Source organism: Embiotoca jacksoni, unplaced genomic scaffold (assembly GCF_022577435.1).
Source record: "Embiotoca jacksoni isolate LCO1_2020_lvr unplaced genomic scaffold, fEmbJac1.0.p SCAF_9, whole genome shotgun sequence".
Lineage (NCBI taxonomy): Eukaryota > Metazoa > Chordata > Actinopteri > Embiotocidae > Embiotoca > Embiotoca jacksoni.
Window position 1 is genome coordinate 8,513,348 of NW_027185447.1, and position 27,612 is coordinate 8,540,959.

A 27,612-nucleotide genomic window follows, 5' to 3' on the forward strand; every position below is an offset into this window, starting at 1 on the left:
CTGTTCGGTCAGCTGATCATAAAGACAGTCTCCTTATCAAAATGCTATTTTCTGGTGGTTTTTAAGGTTAATTAGGACCCAGAAGCTCTGGATCTACAAGATGTAAATTATACTAAATACGCACACCGATACTACTTTCTTCTGCCCTCTAAAAGTATTTCTTATCACTGAAGGAAGAAAACCAAAAACACCAAACCTTTTTCTATCGTCTTATTTTCATTCAACATAAGATTTCCCAGAGTTAATAAACCACGCTTAATTGCTTCTTCTAGTGACTGGAAACCTGTGGCAGATCACAGGAAACTTACTGGGCACTAAACCAGTTCAATGTCAGAACATCTTTTCATGCATGATTAGGCAGAGGAAGAGGAGGAGGAGGAGGAGGAAGAGGAGGAGAGTCTCTGAGGGTAAAGAATACAGATTACTGCAGGGAGGCTTTTTGTTGTTGTTGTTGTTCAGTCCTATAAAAAGTCTTTTCAAACAGCTTTATTAGTCATGCAATTGCCTGAAGACTGAACCCAAAGTTAGACAGAAGAGAGAAGGGGAAAAAAAAATAAATCAAAATAAAAAAAAAACACTGAGCAGGAGAGAGGAGAGGTTAAAGGGAGGGACAGAAGCGAACTGCTAAACTAGCGAATATGAAAAAGCACGTAAAGTGTAAATAAAAGCGAGACATTTAGCGACACCGGTGCTTGAGTGGAGCACGTGTGTATTGAAGCGGACATTAGTCGCTGAGCAGAAATAATTTAACGTTGTGCGAACCGAGATACAAAAACATGGACTCGTGCACGGCTGCACAGCGAAGCTCGACGCGACAGACACCGGAAGTGACACACTAGGCTTACCTTGACGTCAGACGTAACGCACAGGATCCTGGAGTAACAAGGACGGCATTAACACGAGGCCTTTTATCTTGTATTTTACTTCAAATATTGCAACAAAAGCACATTTTAAAAATTTAAATATACCATGCTCATTGTGTTATTACTGAATTTAAATTAAAACAAATATATATATATAAATATATGTATTTATTTATTTTTTTAATATCTTTTATAAACAATATATCATTGTTTAACTATGTTTTAGTGAAATAATGAAAGGTTATTGTGAAAAGTTGTGTACAGACCTAAAGTCTCACTTTTTTGAAGCTACTAACACTATATAATATTGACTTTATTAATCCCACAGTGGGGAAATTCGGTAATATGCACATTTAACCTTAAAGATATCACCTGTTACTATGGTAATCCGGAGGATAGAGCTTTAAATATCTGATTGATTTTCTCGCTACACATTTTTTTAAATTACAAACAGAAATCTTTTACGTTTCTTACGTTTTCACCTTTCCCCCTAGAACTAAATTTTCCACTTAAATCGCTCAGTTTATTAAACAACAACCACATAATAATGTTTTTGGAATACTATAGAACTGTTTATATTTGTGTATATACTATAAGTACTACCGCTTTGTTTTATGTCAGTTTTCTGTAGTGCTTTCTTTTTATGATCTTCTTTCATATTCATATCATTCACATTTAGTTTGTATATGCCACTACATTTAATCTTTGTTTATTTTTGTATATTTTCATTTTGTCTATATATAATCAGAAAATAACACATACAGCATGTAGTAGGCCTTAATGCTCTATTGTAAAATGTTTATCAAAGTAAAACATATTTTGTGTTCCTACCTTTTGATTTAGATATGCTCCAAAATGTAAAGGGTTCTTCCTTGGCCCAGGCTTGCACCCTGCCATAAAGCTCTATGAAAATCAGGCAGGTAGTTTGCTTACAAACAGACAAATAAATAAATGGCACCGAAAAACATAAACTCCATGGCGGAGGTAACAACATGATGGAAGCTCATTTCTGCAGACAAACAGAATGAGTGCCAAGTTAAGAATGATGAAATTAAAGATATGGTAAAATGATAAGATGCTGAGTCATGACTATAAGTGAAACTGTTTCCTTTTTTTTTTTTTTTAATTAAAAAAACAAGATATTAAGTTGTAAAGTGTCCAAATGTTTACTTTTTCATTCAGAGGGTTGTAATCAAGTTAATCTTACTATGAGTATTTTCATTTTTCTACTTCTCAAAATCAAATGTCGTCTTCGACAACTCACATAGAGGGAAGCAGTGACATGTAAAAAGATGCTGAGTGATGCTGAGCACAAAGGAGAGAACAAACAGGCACCACATGTTCTGCTAATGCACAGTTTGCACTTTTATTGTTGCCTCATTCACTAAACAGTTCAATGGTGCAAGATTACCATACACAGAATTAGGATATCTGCATGACACATCTATGCTATACAGCGAATGGATTATAATTATTACAAATACAGTAAACATATTTACATTTTAGTTCAAGCTCCATACAACACAGATATTTACAAAATAAGTATGAAAATGAAACCAGTCTGACAAATAATGTACAGTGTTAATGTTTGTCTTTTTTTTGTTTTCTTTTCTTTTGGTGAACAAATCCGAAAGTGAGTGCCGTTAACTGATATTAATTGTCAGAGGGGAAAATGGAAAATATCATGGCTAGTTTTTGTTTGAAAGGCATCAACGGAAAACAAGAAAGTGTTGAGTTGAAGAAAGACACCGTCACAAACGATAGTATACTGTCATTTTAGATGTCACTAGCTACTTTGTATTATATTCCCTGATATTAGAAAAAATAAAATGAGTTAAAAAACAAAACAAAAAAAACTTTATTTTGATAGATGGCTGCTAGCACGAGTAATGAGCATGAGGAAATATCCTTCAAAACAAAAGCAAGACTTTTGATTCACTCAAGCCACGCTCTGATAAAGAGGAAGCACTAATGTAGCTCACCTCCCCTGAAAAGGTGCAGTGTGTTACATTTTAGGTCTCTTTTTCCTTTTTTTAACGATGAAAAAAAAACAAAAAACCACATCTTAATCGTACATTCGACTCTCCCGGGTCAGACCAGAAGAGGCTGCCGCACCATTGTTTTGGTTCTTTATGAGTAGAGCAACTAAACCGCACACTTTATTTGACCAGTTAGTTGAACCTTTTATTAATATGTGCAAAGAGCTGCAAACTAATATATACATTGCAAACAATAAATACACAATCCAAAATAATATACCTCTGCAAATGAGTCGCTGACGTGAAAACGTTTGCTCTGACAGGAGCTCATATCACTACGTGCCTCTTCACGTTGAGGTGCTGCACTGTGAGCCGCGATCAGTGCATAGATTTTGTTTTCATGTTCTGTAACAGACGAAACGTTTTCTCAGAAAACTATGAATCAGCAGATTTTTGTTTCGCTCACCAGCAGGCTGGCTGACCCGAGGGCAGTGATACTGTGCAGTCATCATTTGTTTTCACATTTTATGTCACCAATAACAGGCAGCAGGTACCCCCTGTCTCTACACCTTAATGTCCCTTTCATATAATACAGTAGGCGAACTGCTGGTTGGTCGGCCAGAGTTTATTGATGCCCGTTTGTACTCGAACACAGATGCACCATTTCTAGAGACAGAGGCACCACAAATGCACCTGGAGTCAAATATATCCCATGCAGTGCGACGTGTCCAGAGCAAATATTTTCACGAACAACATCAGAAATAAAATCTTTGAATATGTCGTCCCTTTAATATCACTTCTTTTTTTTTTATCTAGTAAACATCTTGAGAAACAGCTATCATCCAGTGTAGCCCTGATATGTGCTATCATTGATCCTGATATAATCCTGTGATCTGCCTTCGTCTTGCTATAGATACGTGTTAATGTGCAAAATAAGGTTAAACACTAATAGATGTTGGTTACAAATAAAGAAATGAACATGTTACATGTTAACATGTCATAGAAAACGTCACTACGGAATGATCAAAAGCATGAGAGAGAAAAACAATCCAGAAGGTTAAGAATAAAAAATAAATAAAAATACTGCCAAAACAATGAGAGTTAGATGAGTTAAGAGGTGTTAATTCAAGAACGCAAACAGAAAGTGAACACGTGGCGACCCTGTGGTGCTGCTGAACAGTGAGCACTTCACTTTAGAGGTTTCACCCGACACTGGTGTGACAGTGAGGGGAGTCATGGGACTGTGTCATTGAAAGCTTCATCAGCTAACTACTGGCGTCAAGGCTAAAAGAATGCAGCTGCATTCTGTTCCTTACGTCTTCTTCCCAATCTCATCGTGTTTTGTTTTGCCCTTCGGTGTCACAATTACGTGACGGTCAGATCAAATATTAGCGAATGTTGAGAGGCTCTCTGGGGGTCTGAGGCTCAGCATGTTAGTGTCTTAAAATGAGAGTTAACTACCACGCTGATCCCAGAGCAGACTGTATGTACAAATGAAATTCGCTCTTTAGAGTGCTGTCCATCTTCCTCCTCACAATCCTCCTCCTCCTCTCCTTGTTACCCTGTTTTTTTTTTTTCTTGAGATGAAATAGCAAAAGGACAAATATCTGCAAATCCTGCGGGAATAATCCATCCTCATGTTTTCACTGCAGCGATATGAATTCATATTCATATGTTTTTGCTTGTTTTGTGCAGTTAGCATGTTTTTTGGACGTTGACACAAATGCGCGAGTATTTACTCACTCACTGACTGACACTGGCACTATCGGGATGGGTGGGGGTCGGGGCGGCGGGGGGGGGGGGGGGGGGGGGGTTTGGATTTGGTGTATGTACACAGACTGAGGAGTGGGATTTAATATGACATGGATGACGGTGGGAATCCAGTACTGCCCTGATGTCTCGCTGAGATGGGACCTGAACAAAATTGTGTTCACGTTTGGAGTTTTTGTTTTGGAGACGGTTCGGGGAGCTCGAGTCTGCTTCAGGAAGAGACAGCGGCCTGATGAAAGTCTTGCAAAGAAAATAAAAGAACCTCTATACTTATTAGCAGCAATAGTTCATGTAGCAGAGCAGAAACTAACACATCACTTGGAGATATTTGTAAATTTTTCCTTCATGATTTTCAACTGTAGATTATCTGATTTATATCTTCTTTTTTTAAGTAAGCAAACCTGGTCTTCTCCTGAGGACTGCTGCAGTTACCATGCAAGCATCTTATTAAAAAATAATAAAATAAAACTCTTTTTTGGGAGACAAGTAACACTGATAGAGACATTTTGTTTTTACAGATGATTGGCAAACTGAAAATAAGTGGTCAGAAAGAACAATTTCTGAAGAGTCGTGCACACACAAGTAGACTACTACAACATGCTACTAGTTAGGGAGTTCGGGAATGACAACAAAGCGTAACAAAAATCAGACCCCAACATTGTCATTAAAAACAAAAACACAAAAAGCTGAGGGGGAGGAGGTGGGGGGGGGGGAGAGAAAGAGAGAGGCGGAGAGCTAACGTTGGCAGAGGGTTGCTGCTGGAGGGAAGGCGGGGAGGCAAACTTCTCTGGAACTGAAACTCTTAGTCGCATGAAAGGAGACTTAAGCCACAAGTCTACTTACAAGAGAAAACCGTCAAGAATCACAATGATTAATAAGTGTTAACACTTGGTATGTTCAAAGGCTTTTCAGAAAGAATGGAAGCCGTGGTTTCCTGTGTGCTGCTCCATTCTCAGTTCTTGATCAGGCCGCTGCGCCTCCTCGCCAGCTTAGATCTGCGGGAACAGCAGGAGTTTACGACACGATGAGATGAAGAAAAAAAAACGCAGCTTCTGAAGACTGTAGAGCTGCTGCATGTTGAGAGCAGTGTGAGAGAAGTGTGTGTGTGTGTGTGTGTGTGTGTGTGTGTGTGTGTGTGTGTGTGTGTGTGTTCACCTTATCGTTCCTGCTAGCAGAGGATTAAAAGCGTAGAGCCAGTCGTTCATGTCTTTCTCGTTGTTGGCCTGCAGGAGGATTCCTCGATGTTTTGTGCACACAGCAAACGTGTTGGGAGTCTGAGAAGAGGAGGTCAAACATGTGTCACGCTGCACGTATTCAGGGTTCGCCGTCAGATGAAATGCACGCACAAACAAGGAGGGTGGAAAGTGTTTTAAAGTGGCGGCCGACGTTCGTTTTTCCACATTTTTGTGAAAAACCTGCAGAATAACCACCTTATATGTAAAATGACAGACTAATGTAATAACAAACATGAGCTGCGCATGTTGTGCTTGGATGTGCTGATAAACCTGATACAGCACTCTCTCTCCTGCCAGCTTGACACCCACCTTGAGCATGGCCTGCTGGTCCTCACTGTATTCCACCTGCGCTGTGGAGAGGTTGAGGACACCTCGCTCCACTGGGTCCTTGTCACTGTTGTAGATGAAGACGTAGGGCCGGCGAACAACCACAAAGTGCTTCACCCACGAGTTGGAGCGTGGCTCCATGAAGCTTAAGAAACCCTTCTTGGACACAACGGATCTAAAAAGGAGAGGGAAAAAAAAAAAAAACGTAAAATGTGGGGTTTTCTTTTAGGGAGTGTTTGTTTTTCTGAGGAAGAATCAGATCGTTTTAGTTTGCAGTTGAAATCATCCAGGTTTGGTAAATTCAATCAATTCACATGATTTCTGCTTGAATTAGAAAACAGGATTATGTCCTTGTGTTTGGGCTGCGAGTTACGTTTCATGTTGACTTCGTTTTGATAACACTACTGTACACAGAGCCAAGAAGTTAAGCTAAAATAACGGAAAAAGAGCGAACACGGCATAACTCACCCCGGCCTCATTTCTTCAATATCAGGCACCAAGTTGAGGAACTCATTCTTTCCAGCACGTGCAAGGTAGGAGGTCTCTAGAGTGGGAACCATTGGGAAGTTCTCATAGTCTGAGCAGGAAGGACTGGAGGCACGAGAGCTGTTCTCTGGGGTCCTGAGAGACGAAGCACACTGAGTTAGCATCATGGTGACAACTTGTCAGTAAACACAACCTTTATATACTTATTGTGTTTTGACTGAAAGGGACATTTTATACAGACATCGGTAGATGTAAAGAAACAAAGTTTTACTTCTGGTCCATGGAGCTACAGCGGGAGTCAGACAGAGAGGGGCAGGTGGAGGAGGGGGTGAGGGTGGCACTGCTGAAGCTGGTCACTGATGGGTCACGTCCGATGGGGGAGATGTCCGACAGCTGCAGTGAAAAGCAACAAGAGAGGAGGAGTTCAATACAATGACTTCCGAGTGAGAGAGTGTGGTCACTTGTTAGTTGTGTGTCAGTGTAAAACTATCAAAATAAAGAGAGACGTGTGACACAGAGGTTCAATTTGTATTTCTTTGTATAATTTCTCACCTTGCAGTCACTAATACTGTTGACCACCTGGTTGTATTCACTGTTGAAGGTGTGTGTCAACAGGCGCAGGCACTACCAAGACAACAAGGTGGAGACTGGTCAGCTCATAGCAGAGGAAGAGAGGCAGCCGTTACCAGCTGTGCAACAAAGAGAATATCATCACCATCGATATATAATAACAAAGACTTTCATCTCACCCTGGTAGCCAGCTCCTTCTCACGATCCACCAGGCTCTCGATGTCAGTGGAGTCGTAGCCACTGCTCTCGCTGGGCGTGATGGCGCTTTCAAAGGTGGTGCTGGAGATCTGCGAGGAGATGGAGGTGGAGGTGGACAGGGTGCCGCAGCTCATGCTGGGGGACAGCGACTCGCTCAGGGACTTGGTGGTGGGAGCTGTTGCCACTGGAGCCGCCTCTCCCAGCTTCTCCCTCAGCAGGAGGAGGTGACGGGTCTTCTCCACCTGGACGAATGACAGCGGAAGGGCGAGGGGAAGTTAAGTTTCAACTCCAAGAGAGAAACAGTGTGTATTTGAATTTAAATGTTGACTTTTCTCCTTTCAGTGGGATATTAGGCAGCGAAAAAGAGCAGGAGAAACTAAGTATGGAAAGGTTTAGAAGGTCAAAGCTTTTTAAGCTTTTTAAGATCCAACCTCATGCAGCTGCTCCATTTTCTCCAGCTCCCATTGGTGTTCCAGGATGAGGCTGTCTCCTCTGGGCCTCCAGCCGGCCAGGTTCTCCTCTCCACGCACATAAGCCACTGATGTGTCCAGGATCTTCCTCCTCCTCCGCTGCATCCCTGCTCAGGACAAAAGTTCTCATTAAGATGAAGTTCTTCTCAGAGGAGGCATGATAAACCTGTCACTTGTCTTCAAACATGTTTAAGGTTTGGTCTGCTCACCTGGGCTTCCGGTGTCAGACATCTTGCACAAGCTCAGCTCGTAGATGCCAGTGACTCGGTTGCTGTAATGAAGCAGAAGAGGTTCTGTTCAAGGTAACTGTGTAACATGGCAGAGATGCTGTTTGTTGATAAGAATATGATATAGCTGGCAGCCTGCAGCCTTACCAGTCAGGTGTTTTGGAGTATCCACTCCCAAAGAGGTTCCTAAGAGAACGGGGAGGGGAGATCTTGGCGTCTCGGGAGTAGAAGACCATGCAGATGTCTTTTGTAATAATGGCAGGCTGGATGCAGTGGTCCAGCTGTGGAGAGGAGACACAGGAAGTATGTTAGCCATGCTGACACCCAGAGAGGTAAACTACAGAGCCCACTGCACACATGTACATCTCAGTAGAAAAGTGACTGACCTCCAGATATGCAGACAATGTCATGCAGATCTTCTCTCCATAAGGAGTGACTCGGTTTAGCAGGAGGGAGTTGTGCAGGGAGCTGTCCCACACTGCCTCAAAGCGATAGAAAGTCCTGAAAAATAAACAAGAAACACAGATAAATTTACTCTCACACCGTTATTTATTTCTACTTGGTGCTTGACAAACATTCGAGCGTGTAGATTCTGTGTGGATAACAACAGCAGGGTGTCATTTCGTGAAAGAACTTGTAGTTATAGTGAGTCAGTTGTCAGTCTGGTAAGGACGTGAGCACCACCCTAACAGTTCAGGCAGTGAACACTGTGCAGTGATTGAAGTGGCCCTCACACACACTAGGGATCAGCCGAGTCATGACAAGGTGTGAGGAAACACACTGAAGTGAGACCTTGACAACAGACACAATGGGAGTGTCAGGCGTCAGGGTGGTGATAAGAAGAACCGTTCAGTATGTCATGTTAAAGTCCTCATAGAAATAATGGGCTTCAAAGGATCAAGACCATCAGACTACTTTACAGATATATGAAACAAAAGGAACCTTTAATTTACTGCTACTGGTAAAGCTCTGTATAAGTTCACAGTGTTCCAGTTTTTGGCAGCAGGGGGCATTCTCACCCACAGTCTGAGAGAAAGAACTGCTGGTGCCTCATTGGCCTTGGTTGTTATTGAGTTCAGACTCAGTGAAAAACAGCTAAGGGGAAATCAATCATTTGGAAATGTCAGGGTGCCACAGAAGATAAACAGAAAGTAAACTGATGCAGAAAATACAAAGAAGGGGGTTGCATTTGCATGTAAGATTGCCTTTACTTGTCCATTTATTGGATTTTTAGAAGTTAATTATAGAAATAAAGACAGATCTTATGCAACATGCCAAAAAAAAAAAAATCTTATTTCTATGAATCTATAAGACTAAAGAGAAACATAAAGGTCTTTCAGTGAAGGAGCCTTATGTTCTCTGATCGCTGGTACCTATCAATATCCTTATCAATAGAAAGTCTGAGCACAATCAAGAGTCCAGCCGCAGCAGGAGGAAAGAGAGTGCACAAAAAAAAAAAAGAGAGAAGCACAAAGAGTCAGACAACAGAAAGCCAATGGAGCAAATTAACAGCAGTGAAAATGGAAACTGTCGTGCAATGATGCCGATATGACGTCAGCAAATATAAAGACAAGGACACAAGCGCAGATATTCCCCGGCAGTCTAAACTGCATCAAAAACAGTCTTAAAGAAAAATAAATCAACTGTAATACACGATGGTAACTTAATCATGACAAAGAAAATGAGTACAGTATAAATATATATATAAAAAAATATGCGTTTCATTAAAGGCTTGGACTCATAATTGAACAGAATGTCAACAACAAGCCCTCACATCCATAAATAGATGGATTTTCACCCTTTTCACCTTTATTAAGCACGATTTACATGGAAGGTATTTAAACTAATGAAACTAACCTGTTGGTGTTGTGGGATGACTTGATGTTTTTGGCAGAAATTATGTTGAGGGACAGGACAGCATCAGCTGCGCAATCGTCCACTTCAGCCTTGTTCCTGATACGACCTGGTGGGACACAGATGAGCACAACACATCAATACAATTATAGTAACTGTTACTTCTATTTTATGGAATATAGACATTCAATAGAGGGACTTGGGCAGCAGTTTAACAGCCAGTTTTTCCACGAACAGCCACATTATCTCAGAGTCCAGCTCCAAGACAGGCATCCTCACTCATGAGCCTTCTGGATAAGAGAGTCAGCAGCTGAATGTCTAAAATTGTGTTGTATCATGTCAGGGTATCTGCTGTGTGAATAAGAAAATGATCATGTAGCAACACCCTCTCTTCCTCTTCTAGGAAGGTCAGTGGTGTTTTTGTGTCTCTGGTTTGTGTTTGCTGTCACGAGGCAGTGTTTGTAATCCCAGAGGGAAGACTGCTCACCCACAACCAGCTCGCGAACGTCCTTCCAGTGGAGCTCGCTGCCTTTCTCGTGGATGAGAGTCACCGTGATCCTCCGCTGGATCCCCTGCAGCAAAGACGACAGGAGCTTAGGATCTCAGTGAGCACAGCTGGAACTAAATCAAGCTTCTAAATGTTTCTTAGAAAGAAGAAACATTATTTACTGGTTTAAAAAAGAATTTACTAGAATCTCTGTATTCTGCCAAGGTAACTGGAAAAAAGTCTCATCTGAATTTGTGTATCATGCAAAGTCAGTTTAAAGAATGAATGACTTGTGTGTGAGAGGTAGGAAAAGGTGAGGATCTCCAGTACCTGGTGCAGCAGGTAGGTGCCATGGCAGGGCAGTCCTCCACTGTGATCCACTACAGCTGGGATGTACCTGTGGACATAGGAGGGATTATTATGAGGTTCTAAGATCTACACTTTTGTCAAACTAGAACTATTCTGCTCCAACGTCAAACCTTTCAACTATTTTAATGGCGTTTACACTGACTTATTGCTTGCATCTTACGAGGTAAAGACCTGAGATCAGTCCTCTCTACCTTATTCAGGTTTTTGTGGCCATTGTTTAGGTAGATAGGCAGGTAGATACTAAAAGACATATTTAGAGGGGTGGTATTTCACTTAATATGTCTCTCAGTGGTTCTGTTTACATCTGGCGTTATTCATGTTTTAATCTATATATTTCTTCTATATATGTTTGCCCACAACATTCTGAGAAGTGTTAAAGTTTAACATTTTTATTAAATGGCACATAAAGAACATAAAGTGTTTGATTATTTTTGGGTTTGTGAATCTCGGCTGCACAGACAGACACTTACTCTCCGGTGGGCTCCAGCTCGCTGATCTCAAACCAGACCAGCAGGTCGTACTTGCTGACACACTGACCCAGGTTGGAATTGGTGATGGTGTTCAGCTTGGTGGCTGGAACTTACACATCAACACATCAAGCTCAGATCAGTTTCAAAGAGGAAGGATGGGACAGATATTAACGAAACAATTGGTGTTACTAAATGGAGGAGGGATGAGTGACGTGAACACACTGCGGAAACTGGACACTGACCATTAGCCCAAACACATACAGTATAGCAGGTATTTCTAAAGGATGAGTGAACATAAAAGTAACACAGTATATTAAAACTAAATGTAAAACATACTGAGATGCTGCAAGGAGCTAACTCACAGATTACACCACCCCCGACAACACCCTGCTGTCTGACACATCAGGATTATGTTGCTGTTGAAACAGGCTAATCTCTGAGGCTCACAGTTACACTCATTTGTGTTCAATATGTCTCAAAGGAATATTATTTCACATGAAAACTGCTGTAATCGAAATGCAGCTGCACCTATAAATGCTTCGGCCTCTGGAGTCTGATCCAGGCTGTGGATGCTACGGCAGTGATCGTCTGTGATTATGATACATACTCACTTCATCATCTGGTTTGAGATTCAGCGAATGCAGCAGTTTTACCTGAAGGTGTCAGCTCAGGCCAGTTTCTAAGGGACAAGGGAGGGCTGGACTGAGCTGACTGGACCTGAATGTGCCTGCAGAGGTGCAGCACACGTAACCACTGCAGAACTTTACTGTGCTGCTGCCTGCAGTCACAGAGCACCCCAAGAGCAAAGCACAGCACTAGTCTAATCACTACAACAAAGGTGCATCTAATGTCAAGCTAATACACTGTCCGCTGTACCAACCATGGTGCCTGGGCACTATTAACACAGGGTCATTGGGCAATTGGAGGAAGGGGAAGTGAGAGAGCTGGTCAGCCTCGTCCTCCAGACTGGCTACAGCGGAGGAGGCAAGGGCGTTGGCGTGCTCAGACAGCGTGTCCAGCACTTTGCCGTTCATATAGCCGCTCACGAGGTAGCGGATCAACTCTATCTTACGGGTATGGTCTTGGGTGGGCAATGTATGCCGTCGTAAATATGGTTGAGAAAGATGTGAAGGGACGTGTGAAGAAAGTGATGTGAAAGAGGGAGGACAGATTTGGGTAAGAGGATTATAGATTGTAGAGGAATGATTAAATAAGACAAAAAATCCAAACGAGGCGAGAAATGAAAAAGAAAAAAGTGCAAGGACATATGAGCAAGTAACCATAATGAAGACAAAATTGTGCAGATGTGATGGTGACAGGAACCGAACATACTGGTGTAACCAAACTGAAACCCCTTACCTGGTTTAGACAGAGGCATGGGAATAGGATAGTATTTCCTTGATGGCGTTGGAGGACTGTAAAGACAAACGAAAAATTAAATCTACAGAAAATACATATTTCTGAAGAGCCTAGTTTACTCATCACAACCTTGACACAATCATTTAAAGAATTTGAACACAATCTTGTATATGAAACATGAATTATCTATGCATTAGTGGAACATTTTTCAAGGGAATACAGCATCTTTCCAGAAGAACTGCTTTTAAACCAACCTGATCAGGTCCTGGCCATGAAAGTGCAGCGGGTGCTGCTGGTAGTGGCCAAACACTTCAAACACGATGGGCTTACTCTTGATATACTCAATAAAAGACTCCGTGACCTCCACTGAAATCTGCATTAACAGAGAAGAAGTTGTCAAAATTAGTTAACATAAATCTGCTAAAGCACAGCTTGTGTGTGTGTGTGTGTGTGTGTGTGTGTGTGTGTGTGTGTAGATCTGTGCATGTGCACTCACATTCTGAACGTGGTAAAAGCACAGAGGAGCTCCTTTGCCGGTGTTCTTCAGCGGCTCAGTGGAAAAGGCCTCGTCATGACGATGCAAGAAACTGAGGGAAGAAACATAAATGAGTGTCAGTTTGTCACAATTTTGAAACAAGATAACAAAATGTTTCCTCAAAAACACAAATGTTGTCACCTTCTAGGATTTAGCTAGAATTTGTCATTGTTGTTGTTATTCTCTACAGACTTATTCTAAAGATGAAGCTGTGTCCTGTTGATTTAGATTTGATTAGTGAACTCAAATGACTTTTAAACCTACAGTTACAAGGTTTCATTGAAAATTCTTTTGTTGAGGTAATATTAATGTTATATATTAGTTTTCCTCCAATTTTTTTTTTTTTTTTTTTTTACAGGATTACATCATTTCACAGAAAGTTTAACAGTTTTGCTTCCAACATATGGGATTGTTAATTATTAATATATAAAAATACAACCACTCATTCTTAACCATTATATAAAAGACACCTGTTGGGATACATCAACCTGCGCAGCTTTGACATTACAATTCAACAGAGGCTCTACTCCCATCACTATGTCTGAGGATTGTAGACTCACTTAAATTGGCAGAAGATGTCGGCATATTCGGGTGGGATGCCGTTGGCCTGGAGCACAGTAACGCGGAAGGTGAAGACGCTGCCCACCTCCAACTGGCCTGCCAGACCGTCACCATGACTCAGTTTGGTGTCTTCGATGTTGCCCAGCTTGAGGTCTGAGAAAATGTACAGGGGGAGGTTAAGAGGACTTGAGCGGTGATTTATTGAGAATGACCCACGACTGCACCTGTGACTGTGCTTTGCAATCTGTATGTGAATTCTAAGTCCTGCACAATACAATCAGACTGATTTCAAGCTTGTGATTTGTGGAGCAAATTCTGCTGTTCACTAATGAGGTAGCTTTTGTTCACATTCCTTCACGGAGCAGGAAAAACTGCACAAGTCTCATATCCATCACAAAACATTTTAAGTCCTTCTTTGCATTCAACAGGACCATCTGCCAAGTGTGCTTCCCACTGGGCTGAGAGTTCGAAATTTGCAAGTGGAGAGGTGAAGGTCTGGCAGCCGTACCCATGTCATTGATTCTATTAAGCTCCTCTGAGGGTGTGATGACCTCTGAACTCTGACCCTGACCCTCCACGATGCGCAGCTCTTCAAGGGACATGCCGGAGCGGGTCATAACCGTGGAGGAAAAGTCATTCTGATTGGACAGAAAAAAGGAGGCGGAGGAAGACATTAGCATTCAGTTGGTAGAGTGAAACGAAATATCTAAACCTGTGTGGATCCATTCCTTTATCATGCAGTATTGGTCGAAAAAATAAGAACCAGTATGAAACTCAATTGATGTTTTTACCCAAATATTAACACACCCACTGTCTCATACACAGAAACAGTGTGTTTCTGAGTTGCTTTCATCTGACATGGGGCTTGCTTACCTTTTTGAAGTACTCATCATCAAAAGAAATCTTGGCAGTTCCTGACTGTCTAATTCCTGACCCATAGTCAGGAGCCTCCTCGTCAGCTACAAAGAAGAAAAAAAACACTCTCTTATCAGGATCTATCACAGACACAGCTAACTTAAACTGTCAAAGCACATGAAAAGGAATACAGAGAGAATCTAAGGGAATTTTTTTTTTTTTTTTTTTTTTTTTTTTTTTTTTAATCAACAGGCTTGAAGGGCCTTTCAACAAGTTGTCATACTGCTATCAAACTAAAAGTAGAACCCCCCATGTATGTAGTTATTTGGTTTGAGTAAAATATTTCAATGGCATAAAGATTGTGAAACTTAATATGGCACAAATGCATGGCCATACATATTCTGCATGTTTTTTTTTTTTTATCTAGTCTTGCTCATTACTGAATCTCATTAATTACTCACCAGCTATAGCCTGGACCCCCACGCGCAGGAAACCACGCACCTCGCCTTTCTCTGTTACTATGGCAACACGGTGAAGCAGTGGTACTGGATAGAGCAGGTTGCTCAGGTACACAAAAGCTCTGAGTAAAGAGGAGGAGAGAGAGACATGAAAACCTGATTGTGGTGCAAAGTGGAACGACAGCCGCAGTCACAAAACATCTAATTCATGATGGTGGATGTTTTTTCGGTTACATAACTGCCATGTTATCTGTTGAATTTAATTAAGCCCACCGAAAGTGGATTAGATATCCACTTATTCAAAAATATCCGAGCAGTCGCATAGAGAGAGTCTTCTGACTTCTCTACATCATCTACAAATCGACAAATAGGCCTTTCCAGAGTTTAGGATATATTAAGGACTACAATTAACATACAGAAAAATATTAGTGACAATTATGTGAAGGGACAATCAAAACAAGTGAAGAAAAAAAAAAAGTAAACATAACATGAAACATGCTTCAGGGCACTGAAATCAGCAGCAGCTTAAACCACCCACTTCATTTTTAAAGCACGTGAAAGGGTGAAGACATATCGCCCGCGATGCAGCAGAATAGGCCGTAAAAGAGTGTTTTATTGTGTTGTGTGATGGCCATGTTAGTCTCTCCATTACACACTTGCTTACATTTTGTTTTGTGGGAGTTGATTTGTTTTGCTGCACCCCTGGTAACCCTCTCTTTCTCTGACTCCCCCACCCCACCATATTCCCTCCATCCCAGTGCCGGGAGACTTGAGGCCACGATGGAGATATCAATCTGCAAAATCTCTAGAGTCACTGTGACACAGGTAACTGAGCTACAGTAGAGCCTGGCTGGCATGAAGCCTGCACGTATCTGTTTTCCAATTCTGAGATTATTATGAAGCTATAATGTTGACAGAGCCGAGGCTACAGCCTTGATTCAACGTATGCTGTGATTTCAAATGCTGCTGGTGCATATTATTTAATTGTGACAAGGAATTAAAACAAATCAAAGTAAGCATGATTATGTAACTGTCAACTGCTAGTGAGTTAATGTCAACTACAGTACATACCAAAAACAATGTTAAAACAAACAAGGTTATAAAAACAAAATGATTCCATCACAATGTAATAAATAAAACAAATGAAAAATAAATAAGACAAGGTTTAAAGAATAAAAAAAACAAAAACATAAAATGACAAATAGCTTTGACATAGCAAATACATGTATTTCACACACAGATGGGAGTTAATACAGTCTGCTCTGTGATGGTGGCGGGGGATGAGACATCACGCTGGGAGGAGGCGGATAGACAATGATGGTGGCGTTTCAATTTTTGGGGACGGAATCAAAATTAAAAGTAACTCAGAAAAAGCTGGCCTTTGAGCACACAAGTATGACAAATCACATTAAATTCAAAGAGGGTCCAATGTATCGCTTACTGCTCTGAATAAATGATTTGAGTGTTTAAAGCAGGAGGGCTTTACTGATACATGATATTCTTACAATATTTATTCACATTTCTAAGCTTCTGATTCTTAAGCTATTAAAACAATACATGAAATGATGATGTACTGTGTCTTATATACTGGCTTTATATCTCTCTACTGCACTGTTGTTGGGTTTCAACATCATTACAGATGAGTATTTTTCATTTGTATGACAATATGTTTTCTGTACTTTTTACAAAAGGTGTTTTTGTAACTAATTCGTCTTTATTACTTTCCCCCATTTGTTTCACTTTGCTCTACATCTACGTAAATTAAAATAAACTCAATCAAATCAAGCCAACATCTGCCCTAAGCTCCCTTCCCAGCCTGTGTTTGGAGGATGAGGTAACGCCACTGTCACCAACCTTCCCACCAGGATGAACCAGGGGGAGCGGTCGTAGAAGGGGTCCTGGCCGTCGCTGAAGATGTCCGAGCCCTCCTCAGTGCCGGCGTCCGAGCTGGTGTCATCCACAAATGCCTCGTCATCAATCAAGTCGGACATCTCACTCTGGCGCTCGTCGGCCAGCTCAGTGATCTCGGAGTCAGTGGTGGAGAAGGTTGGCGAGGGCGTGCGGTCGGCCAGGTGCTCATTGACGCAACCGTGGAAGATGGGGGAGCTGAGAGGGATTGAGGGTAGTTTGGAAACAGCGGCAAGAACCAAGGAAAGGTAAGAGTGGAGTAATAGAAGAGTTAAAACAGGCCACAGCAGCTAAATATGTATGGCATCGATGTGATAGTTCACTTTAAAAATTGGTATGTTATACATGTATCCTACCACAAATAACATAAAACAAATCTGTTCATACAAAAAAAAAAACATGTTTTTGTATCAGTAAAGATGGCATGTGCTACATTTTTTCCCAAGGAAATTATAAACAATTATTAGCAACACCAAATCAATTAAAAGCGATTGAAAGAGATGTTACAAAAGCAGTTGGAGGATTCATTTCATAAAGAGCAAGTATTAAGTTAAAATAGGTGTCACAGCAGTTTATAGAAACGTGACCATTTTAAACCAAAATGAAATGGCACTTTTAAGGGATTAACAAATAAATCTTCTCATGTATGCCTGGGTGAAAGAGGATAGAATACAAAATGCCACAAATTTCCACATTATCCAAATCCACTATGTTCTTAACAAGCTTTTGTATGAATTACAGGGGATATCAACACAAGAGTGACAACAGACAGCACAAATGATGCAAATAAATGAGGTCCACTTATGATACAAAAAAGAAGACAACTCAAAATGTGATGTCAAATAAAATGAATAAACACAAAGGAATATTGGTATGTGACATTAAACCAAATCACAAATGTAACACATTACAACAAAAAAATGCATTGAAAGATTCGCACGAGCAACAAAACATCAACAAACATAAATGACAAAACATGATCCCCAAACTTGTGATATACTGATACATGTGACTCTAATGAAGGATGATGAAAGTCAAAAATGGGGTGAAAATAAATGATCCATTTTAAATAAGTAGAAAAGCAGCTTGAGTGAAGCCAAATGAATTAGCCACAAAAACAAAACCTGTTCAAAGGGGCAACGACCAGCATAACGAACAGTATTCACACCAGATATTTCGTAATGAAGAGTTTCAAATGTGCAGTATTTAGTTTTTCTGTGTTACGTACCTCCCTACAAGTTTAAACCAGTGGAAACGGTCGTAGAAGGGGTCATTTCCAGTCAGAGTTCCCTCGCCATCCTCCTGGTGTGTAGAGGCCATTTCTCCGGCGCGGTCGTACATCTCTCTCATCTGGTCCAGCCTCTGCCTGCAAATGACGACAGAGTGCGTTCGATATTAATGGCAACAGCATGATAAAAAAAAAACAGCTCACTTAATAGCCGGAGGGATGAGATACTGCTACAGTAGACACACACGCGCCACTCTCATAACTCTTTGTATTTTTCGTAAAAAAAAATTTGTCCTGGAGGCAAGAGAAATGATCTGACAAAAGGGAGATTGAGGAAAGAGATCTTCACAACATTTCAACAAGAGCAGATAGATGACTGAATAAAAGATGATTTGTTGCACTTGTATGACTAAATATTTAAGTGCCCCCACGGCTCAAAATGTTTTGGTAAATATTACTTCTCTTGCATGTTTGACTTTCACAGTACAGAATGATGTGTGTTTAGTTTGTTACTAAAAAATGTTTTTAAATGCTTCAGCTCAAAGTGATAAAGTTCCTCTAAGCTTATCTAAAATCTGAGTTTGACGTGTTTGTTGCTAGTTATGGAGAAACACGCAAGTAATTATGAGACATCCTGAATCCAGGAGTTACATTTTTGCACTGAAAAAATTTGCATATTCAGAGATGCTGGATTTTCAAAGAGGAACAAGGACAATTTCAAACCAGATTGCTGAACTTTTTTTTAATGGAAAAATACATAAGGCTCAAATTATTATCAAAAGAGGAGTATTTTTTTTATATATCTTCAAACATATCCTGAGGGTGATCATAAAAATTTAAACACAGGACTAGTTAAGGTGGGTGTGGGATGGGCATTACTTGAGCTTTTCAAGGGACCAGTAGTGCGTGGCTCCATTCTTCAGGTCTTGAACCTCGACAGCCACCACGGTGCGAGGGAAAGGTCTGGTATCACGGTCTTTCTCCGGCTCTGGGGGCAGGAGCTCAGGGGGCAGTGGAGAGTACAGCGTGTCTGTCAGCAGGACGAACTGGAACTGGACCTGAAGAGTGGGAATAGTAGTTGGGAAAGAAAAAAATAAAAGGGACAGTTCAAAAACGTCAGGTCAGGTCAAAAAAACCTCAACAACAATGTGCCATGGTTGATATACTGAGGTTGAACGATCAAACAAACCAGCATCCTTTGGGGGCACAATGCTTAACCAATTAATACCACTGAATATAAATTACAGACAGAGAGAAACTTTAAGATAAAAACAGCCTGAAAATGTAATGTGACAGATGACACATCTCTAGCATAAATCATGTAGCACCTAGAAGTGGATAAAGATATAAATCACACTGGTCTCTGTGGGGGAAGGTAAGCCACAGCAGACGAGGTTTTGATTTGTAACAAAGTCAATTTCTCTAAGTGACAATGGATCAATGCTGAGCTCTGAAAGATTTAAAAAGGCCAGCTGATAGTTTATCTCAAACATACAGTCCAGACCATATGTAAGTATCTGGACAGTTACACAAGAGCCTCAACAGTTCAGCACATTTAGTTAAAAATGAAATTATTGATGCTACATTAAAGTACCAAGTCTCTTTGAATGGGTTTATGTGAATATTGAATAAACTGTGTGGGAGATAAAGTCCCTTTAACAAATAGTGCCCGAAGTTTAGGGCTTAATAGTAATTGGACAGATAGACATAAAGTCAAACAAAAACTTCATATTTAATATTCTATGGAAAGTCCTATGTAGTTAATGACTGCCTGAAGTCTTTGACCCATACAGATCACCAGACACTTTGTATCCTTCCTCCTGATGTCTCCCAGGCTTGAAGACAACATCATGTGGGTTTGTGTTTAGGAATCAGCTCAGCAGAATATATAATGGTGTCATCTTGCGTCACAGCAATAATCCATCAGGTTATGGGGTATTTGAATATGAGGTTGATTCCCTCATTGTGGCTGCCCAGTAAACTGTGCATCCTGAAGAGAACGGGGGAGATCGGGCTACCTGACCCGAGGTTATACTGTCTCTTGATCAAAAAGATCAAATTAGATATACAGAAATATTCCTAAATGATACATTCTGCACAATCCTGCTGTTTGTATTTAAAAGATATCTGTATATTGGAAGCTGGGTCATTCAACAACAAGGTCTCAAAAAAATGTCGTATATTTATTTTCAGATTTTTCAGTAAACCAGATTAAATTCTTCCATTTTGTTCTGCACACATTAGATTTTTCCTTTTTTCTTTACTCTCAAAGCTAGAAAACCTAAAATGAACATGTTAAACTGTGATCATGTGAACTGAAATATGGTTTTACTTACTTTCTTCTTTAGCTCCACACTAACGGCGTTGGCCTCCTTCAGGTAGACAGCGTTCCCCCATAGCTGATCACGGAGGGAGGTGAACTGATGGTACCTCCACTTCCTAAACGCCCACTGAGCCAGCTCATACTCATGCTGAGTCCATGGTACTGTGGGGCGACGTTAATACAATATATATAGTACACATAAAATTAAGCACTCGAGATAAATAACACCCAAAAGGACCATACAAGTGGTTTCGATAGTTTTATCCCCACCACAGATTCTTTCTCCTTTACATTACTGCCTGAAATTCTTGGGATTCTATCATGTCACCATTATTTTAGGTCCAAATTTCTTGCAAGCAGTGACTGTATTGAAAACCATTTCTTCGTGAAATGTTCAGGGACCGCTGATACTGACATTTACAGAAACAGTTGCAGAAAAGAATGAAATTCACAAGCATTGCATCTGGAAAACCAAGAGCATGTTGTTTCTTGTGTAATGCCACAGTCAGTCGTGCACAAAGGTTTGATGTCAAACAGCTCTCAGCTTGAGTGACAACTACGACAACCTTGAGGGATGAGATGACACTGAACTCAAACCTGAGTTCAAGTTAATCATGAGTAATGACCCACTGTGGTGGATTACCCATTTTTCATTTGTACTCAAATATGATTGAAACCTTCCCTGCTAAGAAATGCATTTCTATTGCAGCACTGGCAGTAAGTGTTGCCACATGGATGCCAATCTATAATATCTCTATTGGCTAAAATTTGTAGACAATTTGTAGTCGATGGGCTAAAATATGAAAAACTGCAAGTATGGTCCTTTAGACTTTGAGTAAAATGGTATATGTATTAGTCATAGGTTTAATATAGAAGCACTCAGCGGATATAATATTCATAGACTAGTTTGCCTTAGTATTTAAAGTGGATTACTAGTATCGGCACTATTAGGAAATTTGAATCTGACTGAGGGTGTGATTATGTATATGAAAATACTATACGCACATCCAAGAAGTTTAGGCTCTAGACACAAAATGTGGGAAAAAAAACACATTTCATTCATATGTATATCTTTTTAGGTTGAAATATAGTGTGTACTGTGAAAACAAATCTCCAGGACTGAAAATGTATAGTACACACCTTCCTCTTCCTCCTCCTCCTCCAACTCTTCTTCATCAGGTGTCTCGGCTACCAAAGAGCGAGTCTCCACCTGTTTCTGAAGTTCCTGCAATTTGCTCTCGTAAACCTGGACACCGAAACAGAGAAGAGGAAAGAGAACATGGACAACGATCCATCAGCCGCAACAAAAGGGGAGCTTAATGAACCATAGGAACCACATTTCAAGCCCAAATACACACTGTGGCCCATGTCAGTGTTCTCCAGTTTGAAATTCTACTACGCTACCAAAGTTTTATCTCTGGAAAAAGTAGCACTGAAAACTTCGATCACTGGTCTAAATGATACATGCTGCTGGATGTGTAAATAATGCAATGTAGCATGAAAGTGGGTTTACAGTTATGTAGAAGTACAAGTATAGCTCTATATTTCCAGACAGCATATTAAGAGTGTTTTCATATTTGGATGCACCGTGTCAAACATTAGCAGTGCAAGATATGGATTACGTGAAAATCTGTGAGAATAAACTATTTTACAATATCAATGATCAATCCTGTCTCTTGTCCATAATAAACATATCAGGCATAATTCAGAGCTAAAAGGCAGAAATAATTTTTGGCTTGAGGGTAAAAAATATTATAATTAAGTGGGTAGCTCATTTCCTGACATGATAAATGAGAAATTTGCATCTGTTGCAGTTTTTCCAACAGGCATTAAATATTCTGGAAATAAAACCTCATGACAAAATGAACCGATATTCTCTGAGAGAAATGTCTAGAGCGGAAGAAGAGAGCTGCCGTGTGAAGCCGAGTCAACTGTAATCCAATGAGGGGCGCCATCATCAGCAGAGCAGGACAGGCTGTGGTCCCAATGACCTCATCCTGTTTGTTCAGAATCTTCTGGGAAGACAATGCAGCCTTTTAATTTGCCATTGACCTTCTCCCTGCTGAAATGCTACCCACGAGCTAAAGGCTGAATTGTCTTGATTTAGGGAGCCTTAATGGACGTTTCACTGAAATTATACTAAACAGCCTGTTTGTGTACCATAGAAACAGTGTGTACTATAATCAATCCACATGAAAAAGCATTTGAAGATTATTCACGTGGCTTATTTGAGATCTAAATTCAAAGGTTAAGTGAACTGTCTTAAATCATGTTAATGTAATGACATAAATGGCCAGGATGCGCAGGACTTTCAACACTGCCGTGATGTAGCACTCAATGATTATCGCACTAAGACAAGGTGAATAATACATCTTTTAGCATCTCCTGTGGAGAATTCTGGATAAAATAGTCATATTTATTGTAAATATTTAAAGTGTCCTTTACCTGACAGTGTTGTACAGTATCTATAATGATCACTGCTGTGTGGCACATAAATGTAGAGATTTAATTCTATCCTGATACTAATTTACTGACAATAAAAAACATAACACCATTCAGATATAACAAATAACTGCACATGGAGCATGTCATTTTATTTCAGTCAAACCTTGAAAATAAACCTCCAGCAACACGTAGATACGGTATGTCCTTTTTTTTTTTAAATCTGGGAACAATACTTGTCCAATAGGTACTCTATCTTTGCACAAAGTGCTTGATTAAGGAGCAACACAACTTGGTACACAGCCATAATGAGGCACTTGATATTGTAGATTCAAAAAGCAGACGTACAACACTCGACAGACACTCTGACTTGAGACCTAGCATAGAGATATATTTCAAAAGAACAGTATACTGTACATAGTTAATTTGATGTTGCATACTTTTCAGCTTTCCTGGGCGCCATCAGCACCAGCGCATATGTTAAAACCATTCTTTAATGGAGCATTTATTAGGGCTGAGGAAATGTAGGCTACTGCATGCAAAGATAGTCAAAGACACGAGGCACAGGGCAGCTGCATACGTCATATCATTTGGTTCTTGTTACAGCATAGAAAGGCAGAATATATACTGTCAAAACTTCATAATATAAAACAGAAAATAATTTCATCATTCCAGACATTTTGATAGTCCTCAAAGGTCTCTCCCATGCTGCTGAGAGTCACTGTTTCTCCGAAATGATTTAAAGGCCATCTGATATTGAATCACAACAATTAACGGGTTATTTTATGCAGCAAGGAAAAGACAGATTGAAAGGTAAACTTGCTGATAATCCAAACAAGCATCAGCTAAAGCACAAAGGCAAAAACACTGACATGGACAGCTGATTTCATAGACCGCCATTCTGGTATTACTATCCAGGTTGCATCAATATAGGCAGAGAAAACAAGGCAGTCTTCAAGATCTCATTTGATATGGATACTTCTCCTAAAGAACATTATGCAAACATTTCAAGTCTTTGTCCTTCTTCCAACATTTTTTAAGGCGAGTCTTTGGGAACCATGACAACACCCTGCAGGCATCCATTTGCAACACAGGGAGCTCTGTGCTTACTCAATGAACCACAAACCCTAAAATGTAATTTTAAAATTGGGTGAAATCAGAGCTCAGTTCATGATGTGTGGTTTATACGGAGAGAAAGGGGAAACGTATTTTGAACAGTCCGGACTGGTTACAGTAAAACAGGCACAATTTTCTGTAACTAATCATTTACTGTAGATCCGCCTCCACGCATTTCAGCATAGTGGCTCTTACATGTCATATGATGTTCAGTGAGCTCCAGGATTCATAGAGAACATACTATCAATTAAAACATCATTGTAAGAGGTTTTTTAAAAATGTACACTTTTAAGAATTGAGTAACTTGTTGTTTAACATAAAAATTATTGCATTCATTAACTAATTATACAGCTTATTTATGACCTGAGGAAGTGCAAAATACTGTGATACAAGAGGCTGGCTGTTACAAAACTGAAATTAATTTAATAAAGAAAAAAAGAAAGTGAGGAAAAAGTTTGGGATCGAGCTAAGAGTTTGAATAAGTCAGTGAGTTATTATTAAAAAGTTAGTTGCAGTTGTCTAAGTTATGAAGTTTCCTTCACAGAATTCAGCTGAGACCCTGTGCATGAGCATTGAATTAAAAGGAAGAGGAAGTAAATACTGAACTGTAAATGCAAAGCAGGATTAATAGAGTTAGTACACCGAAAGGCACTTTCCTGAATATCACTTTCTTTAACCACAAAATCAGTGAAGTATAAAAGGCACACAAATGACTAGTGCATTGAGTTATTCCATAGTAGATTTTAAATGGTCTTTTGATTCCAGATCTAGTCTAGTGATGATTTATGAGGTGCAATAAAACAAAACAAAAATGTGATAACATTAGATTTAACGGTACACAGAAAGATATAAATAGATGGTGTTTCCTGTTCTTAATTTGGACTACATGAAAATTTGAAGCTTCAATAGTTCAATGTGTTCATATTGTGGTGGCTAAAAAGCATTCATGATTATCAATACTAAAATGGTAAAGATGTAAACTCAAGCATGAAAATTCAAATGTGAAAATAATTTTGGCAAATCAAAACATGATTCATGAATTGTCACACATGCTGATAAATGAACAGAACAGGCGTGGTATGTTTCTTCTGAAAATATAGTCCCCTTATCATCTGTTGGCTTCAAATCCTTATGACAGCTCTCCCAGTGCTACTGATGACAATGCACACAATGCAGCAAAAACTGATAACAATGGCATATATTATGATTATGATGATGATGATGATGATGATAAAATGTCTTTTTTTAATGTCTTTTTTTTTTTTTTTTTTTTTATAATACATACGATACTTGGATCAACCAGTAACACACCGATCAAGTGCAAAAGTCACAGTCAGTTTTGTCAGAGCTGTTGTGATCTGTAATGTGTTTGCCTACTAAAAGTCTCTCAAACTAGTTCCTCATTCCACAAGTCACAGTCAGACTGTCGTCTCTCTGCTGGCTTTTAGGTTGGGAGCAGACATTTGCCTGCGCATTCGAGGAGGTGCCTGAAAGTTGATTGGATGGTTAGCGTGGTCAGTGTGATGGTACTGCTGGTAGCCATTGAAGCTGCCATCTGTGTACATCATGCCGTTATAGTGGCAGGGCTGCTGTTGATGGTGAGGCTGGTACTGATGGTGGCGGGGCTGGTAGAAAGCCTGTGTGTGCCTCCTGTTGTTTTCCGACTGCTGCAGTGACTCCATGGAGCCGGAGGGCCGCTGACGGTGGTTAAAAGAGTTGCTGCGTCCTCGTTCGTGGGGCTGCTGGTGTTGGTTGTTCCTATAGTTATGTCTGTGACCCTGGCTTAAACCTTGGTCAAAGTCTTTGTTTCGGAGCTGAACTGATGGGCTCGGCAATGGAGGAGTGACTTGGACAACTGAAGCAGCCATCTTGTCTGACTGGACTCCTTCTCCAGCCTGGATTTCTCCCTCTTCTTCCTCTACAGCTTCTTTGGGCACCTTTAGCTCTATGACCTGCTGATCTGTAATTATGATATGAGTGCCAGGGCTCCATGAGTTGCGGTGCTTAGGGTTACTTTTGAAGGGGAAGCGTAGCTTACGGTCTTCTGGAGGTATAAAGCGATGCGGTCCGGTATGCCGGCGGAGCTGCTTCGAGATCTCTTGTTGCTGAAGATTCTTGAGGCGTAGCTGCTCTTGACGCATCCAGCGTATGTGGCCTCGCTTTAGAGTTGAATCATCTCCTGTGCTTTGGCCCGTTAGTGAATCTACATCCTCTCCATCAGGCTTTTCAGGCAGGGGAGGTTTTTCCTCCCGAGGGCTTGCAGTTCTAGCGGCACAAGTAGGAGCGCCGACACAGGGAGGCTTTTCTTGGCCCTCTGGCGTGATGAGCGGGAGGACCTTTTCCATTTTGACCATCTTGTTCCTGAGCGCGCGGATCTCCTCATCCTTCATGTTGTTTTGTTTCTTCACCTCGTGCAGGATGTCCTCAAGTTTATCAATGTGCACTTTTAGTTCATCCATAACAACCCCTCCGGGTCGAGACCCATTGGTAATGACATCCTCAATGCGCTCATCACCGACTCCAACAGTGTCCCAAACATCCCGAGCCACTGCCCTCCACGAATCCCGCTCGTTGGGGTCCTTCTTGCTGTAGCTAGCACAAAGCTCCTTCATCTTTACAATAGCCAATGCCTCAATTTCCTGCCGTGTGTGGCGGAAATCATTGAGCGCCACTTCGTAACAGATTTCTTTGACTGCCTGGATCTTCAGGTCAGAGATAGTCACCCACTTGGAGTCCTTGGTGATGCGGCGCCGCTGAGGGACCTGGTACATCTTAACCGGCTCTCTTATTTTCCCACTGCTGGGTAATCCACACTTTTTCACTATGGTTTGCAGCTTGCTGGGAGGTAGCTTTTCCCTCAAGGAAGTAATCAGTCTCCAGCTCTCTTCACAAGACCTCTTATCTGAGTCATCGCCACTATCAGAGTCTCCATCCTTTAGAAAACAACACAGGACACAAACCAAACGGTTCCCAAAAAAAAAGGAGAAATTACAATGGGAAATCAGGGAGAAGATGAAAGGATGGCTTTTAAAAAAAAGGCTGAATAAAAGATGTTAATATGCAACATGGGAACTTCAACCATGAGTCAAGTTGAAGTTAAATCAGAATATGATCGTCTGTCCTGAGCTTAGACAGATTTCCAGGGTTAAGAATTTAGAGATTTTGGTATTTTTACCAAAGATAATAACTGCACTGTAATAATATCGTCCGAATAGTTTGCATACATCATTACTGTACCAGATGTATGACAACATGCAGTATCATTTCCAGAAATATGATACAAAAAATATTTTAAAAAAAGGAACAAAAAAAATGAATGTACAACAAAGAGTGGCTTCCATTGACTTTCTTGTCAGTTTTTTTTGTCTTATTTCCCTCATGAAATGTGAATATGGATAACAATTCTTGTTCATTAAACGATTCACAAAAACCAGGGATGTTTACATCTCTGACTTGGGTTTATCATTTTTATTGTTCCCAATGTTGCATATTAATATTAAAAGTAAAGGTAAAGCATGTCTA

General features: G+C 40.4%; 1 protein-coding gene across 11 annotated transcripts in view; it reads right to left on the reverse strand.

The window, feature by feature from the left end:
• Window positions 1-2,202: 2,202 nt before the first annotated feature.
• The window catches only part of kif1b (kinesin family member 1B), a 60,515-nt gene continuing 35,105 nt past the window's right edge, over window positions 2,203-27,612 (reverse strand). For 6 of the 11 annotated variants that reach the window (XM_069140716.1, XM_069140722.1, XM_069140717.1 and 3 more), the window contains 28 exons: window positions 21,673-21,778; window positions 21,538-21,555; window positions 20,546-20,694; window positions 19,089-19,267; window positions 18,210-18,347; window positions 16,928-17,179; window positions 15,077-15,195; window positions 14,634-14,719; window positions 14,269-14,398; window positions 13,760-13,913; window positions 13,161-13,251; window positions 12,919-13,037; window positions 12,665-12,720; window positions 11,306-11,414; window positions 10,797-10,863; window positions 10,467-10,551; window positions 9,983-10,088; window positions 8,512-8,626; window positions 8,273-8,406; window positions 8,108-8,169; window positions 7,860-8,005; window positions 7,410-7,670; window positions 7,213-7,284; window positions 6,932-7,053; window positions 6,643-6,795; window positions 6,157-6,349; window positions 5,768-5,886; window positions 2,203-5,607 (listed from right to left, as the gene is read on the reverse strand). In XM_069140716.1, coding sequence (XP_068996817.1) covers window positions 5,565-5,607; window positions 5,768-5,886; window positions 6,157-6,349; window positions 6,643-6,795; window positions 6,932-7,053; window positions 7,213-7,284; window positions 7,410-7,670; window positions 7,860-8,005; window positions 8,108-8,169; window positions 8,273-8,406; window positions 8,512-8,626; window positions 9,983-10,088; window positions 10,467-10,551; window positions 10,797-10,863; window positions 11,306-11,414; window positions 12,665-12,720; window positions 12,919-13,037; window positions 13,161-13,251; window positions 13,760-13,913; window positions 14,269-14,398; window positions 14,634-14,719; window positions 15,077-15,195; window positions 16,928-17,179; window positions 18,210-18,347; window positions 19,089-19,267; window positions 20,546-20,694; window positions 21,538-21,555; window positions 21,673-21,778 — 3,384 coding nt within the window. In that variant the 3' untranslated portion in view covers window positions 2,203-5,564. Of the gene's footprint in view, window positions 5,608-5,763; window positions 5,887-6,156; window positions 6,350-6,642; window positions 6,796-6,931; window positions 7,054-7,212; window positions 7,285-7,409; window positions 7,671-7,859; window positions 8,006-8,107; window positions 8,170-8,272; window positions 8,407-8,511; window positions 8,627-9,982; window positions 10,089-10,466; window positions 10,552-10,796; window positions 10,864-11,305; window positions 11,415-12,664; window positions 12,721-12,918; window positions 13,038-13,160; window positions 13,252-13,759; window positions 13,914-14,268; window positions 14,399-14,633; window positions 14,720-15,076; window positions 15,196-16,927; window positions 17,180-18,209; window positions 18,348-19,088; window positions 19,268-20,545; window positions 20,695-21,537; window positions 21,556-21,672; window positions 21,779-23,092; window positions 27,024-27,612 lie in introns of those variants that run through there. The other 5 variants (XM_069140723.1, XM_069140715.1, XM_069140714.1 and 2 more) reach the window with 4 other exon arrangements.